The 7,822-nt window shown below is 37.8% G+C and overlaps 1 protein-coding gene across 1 annotated transcript; it reads left to right on the forward strand.

Moving 5' to 3' along the window:
- The first annotated feature begins 1,354 nt into the window (after positions 1-1,354).
- Positions 1,355-7,815, forward strand: LOC111366367 (K(+) efflux antiporter 4-like). The gene is made up of 7 exons (XM_022987132.1): positions 1,355-1,572; positions 1,650-1,703; positions 1,829-1,924; positions 2,831-3,019; positions 3,099-3,176; positions 3,393-3,437; positions 7,106-7,815. The coding sequence occupies exons 1-7, from the start codon at positions 1,552-1,554 to the stop codon at positions 7,337-7,339; spliced, it is 717 nt and encodes a 238-aa protein (XP_022842900.1). The 5' UTR covers positions 1,355-1,551; the 3' UTR covers positions 7,340-7,815.
- The last annotated feature ends 7 nt before the right edge of the window (positions 7,816-7,822 follow it).

The raw sequence follows: 7,822 nt of genomic DNA on the forward strand, positions 1-7,822 counted from the left end.
ATGAACTAGTGCCCAAAGCCCAAAACTATAAGTTAAGCAATTGAAACCCACTATTATCCCAGTATGAAACAATGGATAAATGGAAACACAAAAAGTACAAAAAAAGAAAGCAAGTGGTTTATGGACTTTTGTTTTATTTTTCTTTTTCTTACTCCCTTATGTATTTTGAACCTACTGACCAGTGTCGTCTCCGAGTAATCCTAGTTTCTGTGTGTGTTCTAAGGTGAACACCTCAATTGTTTTCAGCATGGTTCTTTATTAAATTCTTTTGTTTTTATTTTTTAAGAATGTTAACTAAGAAGGAAAAAAAAGAAAAGAAAAACTATTTGGTCCAAGAGAACATCAGGTCTGCCTGGCGTGACCTGGCAAAAAATGTGTACCCGTTCCGGTCTCTAGGTGGTAGGTGGAGGGCCTGCAAAGGCTACCCAACCTAGGCTAACCTGTTGCCTCTATTCAGAGTTCTCGAAGCAAAGGTTGACCACTGAAGGCATATGCGTCAAGGAACAAATGCTTCTCCTATTGCCTAGAGGCATTTTTCCATTCATTGTGTCGGACAAGCCTTGATGCGAGTCTTAGAAGGTCTTCTGTAATAATGTTCATAGTGAAGTCACCATCTCTTTGCATGAATGTGAGCTTCATTGAACCGAGCCATGTAAAATTGCTGGATGTCTATCATGTTCTTTTTTCTTTGATTAATCTGATATTCTGTGGTTTGTCATAAGTTGTAACAAGAGAAAGCTCTTAAAGAGTTAATATCTTTTATTTCTACATCCTGATAACAATAATGAAATGATAGATAAATAATGATTTGTGATTTCCACTATTCACTATGAAGTTATAGATGATGTTTTAAAGACTAAAAATATCTAAATTAGAAGCTGCTTAGTCATATTCATTAGAGAAACTAATAAATTTTGAAAATTTTTCAGTTTTCATATTGCTATTCACATGAATTCATAAACTTTGTCTTATACATGCATTCATTTCTTGTAAGCTCAGTGGGTCATTTTGTGATAATGACTAAAAGATCGTATCTCATCTAAGCAAATGCATGCTTTCTTGAAAGTTAGTGGGGTCAATTCATCCTACCACCTTTAACTTGGCTCTGCCCATTCTTGTGGAGTATAAATGCTCCTTATAACCATCATTATCCTCAATTTCACACAATCTTGCTTGAGGACATTGAATTGGACTATTGTATATTTCTTGGTTTACCCAAATTCCATTTTCTGAATTTGTTGGACAGGCTAGGGCTTTATGTTACTGGATACTGTTTGTGCTGAAGTGTCGGTACATAAATGGATATTGAAAAGTTAACTAAGTTATTATTAATCTTTCAGATCTATGAACTAATTACTGAACTTCTGGCCTAGGGATTTAAGACAGCATATTTTGCTTCCTGTTTATGCTTATAACGCTGCACTTCCAGGTCAAAGATCTATTTTACAATCTATTTTGCTCCTGTTTGTTTTCAGGTTGGTGATATTAATTGCATTTTTGGCTGTTCTTTCCATACTATCCCGCACTTTTATACCTTTCTTCTTTAAGTTGATGATTAGACTTTCCTCACAGGTGATTTTTTGTCTGATCTAATGAGGTTTATGCACTTTGTTTCTTATATTTGACTTTGTTTCTCTGAAATCTTGCAGACAAATGAACTTTATCAATTGGCATCTGTGGCTTTCTGCTTGATTGTTGCTTGGGTCGGTCTTATTTCCTAATTTCTTTCTCAATTTTAAGCCTAATCGACATTGCAAGCATACACTTTCCTGCATAAGCTTATTGGGGTGTGTGTGTGTGTTAAACTTGAATCATTGTCTCATATCAGTGTAGTGATAAGTTGGGCCTGAGCCTAGAATTGGGTTCCTTTGCTGCTGGAGTGATGATATCTACAACTGACCTTGCTCAGCATACACTTGAACAGGTAAGCTTCCGTGGTGGTGTTTTTCTGTTTTGCTAAGCCAAAAATCCTTTCTCAACCTTCCACTGCCCCTCCTTTTTCACATACATACATTCTAATCAACTTCATGAATATGTGCGTGCGTGTGTCCATTCTCTGATGTTCTCTCTCAGTGTTTGTGTTGTTTATCTCAGTGTTTTGAAAACCGGAATGGAACGGTTCGTTCTACTAGGAATTGATAACCGGTCCAGTTTTTTAGCTTAAAAACCAGAAAGATAGAAACTGGTATGAAATTTGGCAATCCGGTCTCTTTAACTGGGAGCGGGTGACTTGGAGGCAGTTTTACTGAGTTTTCTGGTTGGTTTTGAACCCCAAAAAAAAAAAATAATAATAATAAATAAAAAAAAGAGGTGTAGTAGAACAGCCTGCCACTGGTGTTTATCCCGTTTCTCCCATTTCTGATATGCCCAAGGCTCGCCTCTGTGGAAGAAGCAGAAGGTGGTAACCAAAAGTCTGAAAATAGGAGAAGGTATCAAAAAAATCCTGAAACAAATTCTGTAGGAATAATAGGAAGGAAGAAGCAGCACCACTGTATTGTCTCTTATTATGATGGGATTTAGCGGTGGATGATTATGCGAGTAGGGTTATAACCTTATTTAAGCCATTTAGTTGTTTTAATAAGTAGCCCAGCTAGTTTTATATATAGGGTCATAGCTTCATTTGGGCCCATTTGATTTTTATTTTATATTTAGAAAATTCTGTTCACTTGTTCCTTAATCCTTAGAAATATGATTAAAGTTGTACAGATATGTGGTCTCTCAGATGATTGTCTAAGCTGTATGCAAGTCATGTTTTTATATATTTATATTTTGTGTCATAGTCCCATACGTTGTGTATGTTTCCTCTTATATGGAGGTCATTCTTTTGTAGGTGGAGCCCATCCGGAACTTTTTTGCTGCTCTTTTCCTCGCCAGTATTGGAATGCTTATTCATGCTCATTTTCTTTGGAATCACATTGATATTTTACTGGCGGCTGTTATATTGGTGATTATCGTGAAAACCGCCGTGGTTTCCTTAGTTGTCAAGGGATTTGGGTACACCAACAAGACTTCTGTTCTTGTGAGTACTTGTCTGGTTCTCATTTTGATGTTTTCTCTGATATTTTTCACAAGCAAATCTTGGCTGTATGTCTGCATAGGTTGGGATGTCGCTAGCACAAATTGGAGAGTTCGCTTTCGTTCTCCTTAGTCGGGCTTCAAATCTTCATCTAATTGAGGTATGGCTTTTATTCATGTTCCGTTTTAATCGATCTCATTGAGGCCCCTTATATTGCATTTGGGTGGATTTTATATATATATATATATATGTATTCATGGTAATGAATTCAGAATTGCTCAACTTAATCTATTTATATTCCTTCTTCTGGTGGTCCTCATTGAGCTTTTATATAGCATTGAAATGGACAAGTGACAGAAGGTAATGACTTGTGCAGGGTAAATTGTATGTGCTGCTTCTTGGGACAACAGCTCTTAGCCTGGTATGCTAGACTTTATAATTTATATCCAGTAATAGCTTTTAAGCTTTCAAAGTTTCAATTGTATCCTGTGAGGATGGTCATGGGCGTTTGTATTTGGGTCTAATTACTGGTGACAAATCATTATTACTATTATAAAGCCGTGGCTGGCAGAATGAAAGAGGGCCACAACAGGTAAGAATAAAACACCCTAAAACTGATTCGTAGAGACTCCATAGTGTACATCGTTTATATAAACCTAATGTATGTGCTATACAAGGAAACAATTTTATTATTAACTATAATTAGACCAACATATATGGTAAAAGATAGTCTCCCAAATCTTCTCCATTATTCCCGAATATTCAACACTCCCCCTCAAGCTGGATGGTACACGTTAAATAATCCCAGCTTCTCTATCATTTTCTTGAACATTGGTTTAGATAACCCCTTGGTCATCAATGTATCAGCAACCTGTTGAGATGATGGTACATGAATCATTCCTATTGTCCCATTATCTTCTCTTTGATGAAATGCCTATCCACTTCAACATGTTTAGTCCTATCATGATGGACTGGATTATGTGACATTGCGATGGTTGCCTTGTTATCACAATAAACTTTCATGGGTTCGCTTTCCTGAACTCCAAGTTCCTCTAACAATAGCTTTAACCACATTATTTCACAAATTCCATGAGCCAAGGCTCTGAATTCTGCTTCAGCACTACTTCTAGCCTCTACTGGTTGCTTCTTACTCGTCCAGGTGACAAGGTTTCCCCATACGTAAGTACAATAACCTGTTGTAGATCTTCTGTCATTGACTGAACCTGCCTAATCTGCATCGGTGAAGGTTTCAATAGTCCTTCTGGAATTCTTTCTGAAGTACAATCCAAAACCTGGAGTCCTTTTTAAATATCTTAGGATCTGGTAGATAGCTTCCATATGTTCCTTGAATGGTGCATGCATGAACTGACTCACAGCGCTTATTGCAAAGGCAATATCCGATCTTGTGTGTGACAGATAGATGAGTTTTCCTACACGGCGTTGATATCTTCCTTTATCTACAGGAGTTCTTCCTAAACAATCTCCCAGTTTGTGATTTGGATTTATAGGGACATCTACTGGTTTACTTCCTAACATACCAATTTCTTTCAAAAGGTCCATAACATACTTCCTTTGTGAAATAGTAATCCCGCTCCGATTTTTAACAACCTCCAGTCCAAGAAAGTATCTTAAAGTGCCCAAGTCTTTTATCTCAAACTCAGATGCAAGAGCTTTCTTTAACCTTTTCATTTCTTCATAATTATCACCCATTAGGATTATATCATCCACATAGACTATTAATATGGTAATTTTCCTACTTGAGTTCCTATAGAACATAGTGTGATCAGATTGAGCTTGCTTAAACCCTTGTCGACATACAGCTTTCATGAATTTGCCAAACCATTTGCATCCAACTGTTGCCTTATCTTTAGGTTTTTCAACAATCTGCCATGTTCTATTTTTTCTCAAGGCTGTCATTTCTTCCTCAACTACTTTTTTTCATTCCTGTCTTGACAAAGCTTCTTGGATAGACTTTGATATCTCAATTGATGACAAATTTGTAACGGGCTTGAATTGATATGGATAGATGACCGTATCCAAAAAAATTTGAAATCGGATGTTGTGTACAAGATCTCACTCCCTTCTTGAGTGCTATAGGAACATCCAAATCATTGTTAAGAGTCATTCTGTGAAATAGTGGAGTTACTTAAATTCAGGTCAGGTTCATGGTTCTGCTGTTGAATTGTGGGGTGTTCCACAATATCAGGATTTTTCCTTCTTGAATAAACACGTAGATCAGGTGTTGTAGTAAGTTGTTTATCTCTCCCTATCATTAAATTTGGTGGAGTGGATGAGTCAATGTGTTGTGGATCATCATTTGAGAAAGGAGTAGTGAATGGAGATTGTTGTTCAGATACTGGAGGAAATGGGTTAGAGATTGAGGCAGAATTATCTTCGGTGAGTGCCCAAAAATTCCCATCATAGTTCTCATTATTGTGTGTCTCCCCCTGAGGGGAATTTTGGGTGAAATAAGGAATAGACTTGAAGAAGGTAACATCCATAGAGATATAATATTTACCAATGTCTAGCGAATAACATTTGTAACCTTTTTGAGTTGGTGAATAACCTAAGAACACACATTTACGAGCTTTGGGATCTAACTTAATACTTTCATGGTCATTAATATGAGTAAAGGCTGTACAACCAAACGCCTTTAGGGATTGAGAGAGGGTAGATCGAATTTGAGGGTATACTCCTGACAAAATAGTTAATGAAGTTTTATAGTTATGTATTCGGGTATGCATTCTATTTATAAGATAACATGCAGTAAGGACTGCATCCCCCCAAAATTTTTTTGGAACATTGCTTGTAAACATTAGAGCCCTAGTAGTTTCTAATAGGTGTCTATTTTTTCTTTCATCGATATCGTTTTGTTGGGGAATCATAACACATGAGCTTTGATGCAAGATACCTTTTTCAGCAAGAAAAGTTCCCAAAATGTGGTTAAAATATTCCTTCCCATTATCGGTTTGAAATATTTTTATTTTTGCATCAAATTGGGTTTGAATCATGGAGTAAAATTTTTTCAAAGTTTGTGCTGTTTTAGACTTATTTTTTAACAGGTAAACCTAGCATACCCTAGTGTGATCATCTGTGAAAGTAATGAACCAGCGTTTGCTTGAGGTATTTTTAACTCTAGACGGGCCCCACAAGTTACTATGTATTAAAGTAAAAGGTAATGAAGGTTTATACTCGTGAGATGGGAAAAATGAACGAGAGTGCTTAGCTAATTGACAAATATCACATTGAAATATATTGTTATTGCGAAACAAAGATGGAAATAAATGCTTAAGATATGAAAAACTAGGGTGACCTAAACGGCGATTCCACAACATTAGTTCTTGTCCTTCAGGGGTAGATTCACAACTTGCGATTTGAGCTTGTTTATTCAAGTCGGCATCCTCCATGAAATAGTATAGTCCTCACGTCCCTTAGCATTGCCAATCTTCTTCCCTGAACTTAGGTCCTGAAAAATACACAAAGACTCAGTAAAATTGATACTACAATTCAAATCCTTAGTTAACTTGCTGACAGAAAGAAGACTGCATGAAAGATTGGGAACATATAGAGTAGATTTTAATTCCACGTGTGGGCTAAGTCTAATAGTTCCAACTCCGGCAACTGGTGCGAATGACCCATTTGCTAATTTTACTTTAAAATTTCCAGTGTGCGGTGATAATGAATTAAACATTTTTTCACAACCTGTCATATGATCTGTAGCCCCCAAGTCAATAATCCACTGTTTGACCTTACTCCTTCCAATAAAAGCCAACATATAATTACCTCGTTCAACTAATAAGCTAGAAGTCGAAGCAGGGGAGAGTAATTTATACAATTGTTCTAGTTGGATCTTGGTAAGAGAGACAGAGATTTGCTCGGTCTGAGTGGGAGTTGGTGTAGTGTTTGCAGAGCCTTGGAATCCAGAGGAGCTTCGCGTCTGATTCTCCTCGCGTTGGTGTTGGTCCGGTCTTCCATCAAACCGGGTTCCAGGCTTCTTGTTCGGCGGCCGGCCGTGTAACACCCAGCATCGCTCGGTGGAGTGATTCGTCCTCCTACAGTGCTCACACCATGATGAATTTTTCTTGGTAGGTTTTGAGAGCTCTGGACCGTGCGCAGCAAGGGCTGAATTGTCCAATTGTTTCGAATCACCCAGCATTACCCGTTTTCGATTCGCTTCTCGACGGACTTCGGCAAAAATTTCATCACTTCCAGGAGATGGTTTCAGGCCCAGAAGTCTCCCTCTCACCTCATCCAGTTCTGGAATTAGCCCAGCCAGAAAATCATAAATCCTCTCCTTCTCCACCTGTTTCTTGTATTTTTTAGCATCTTTGGGTGTGTCCCAACTAATTTGAACAAACATGTCAATTTCTCTCCATACCCGCTGCAGAGAATTGTAGTATTGTGTGACATCGAGGTCCCCTTGACGACGATTTCTCGCCTTGTTTCGAAGTTCAAACAATTGTGCTGAATTTTCCAAGTCAGAGTAGGCCACCGTTAAAGCATCCCAGAGTTCTTTTGCTGTGGAGTAGTAGATATAGGACTCTCTAATGTCTTCTTCCATTGAATTAATGATCCATGCCATTACCATGGAGTTTTGAGCGTCCCATGTTGCATTGGTTGGGTCACTCTCATCTGGTTTAATGGTTGTACTGGTCACATATCCAAGGCGGCCACGGCCTCAAATAACCACAAGGGCTGAACGAGACCATTGGAGGAAATTTTTTTACCATTTAGCTGAGTGGTGGTGATTTGAAGAGAGGTACTTTCAAACATGTTTACTGGAAAAGGATTGGGTGTAATAGGTGC

The sequence above is a fragment of the Olea europaea genome, chromosome 17, assembly GCF_002742605.1.
Source record: "Olea europaea var. sylvestris chromosome 17, O_europaea_v1, whole genome shotgun sequence".
Lineage (NCBI taxonomy): Eukaryota > Viridiplantae > Streptophyta > Magnoliopsida > Lamiales > Oleaceae > Olea > Olea europaea.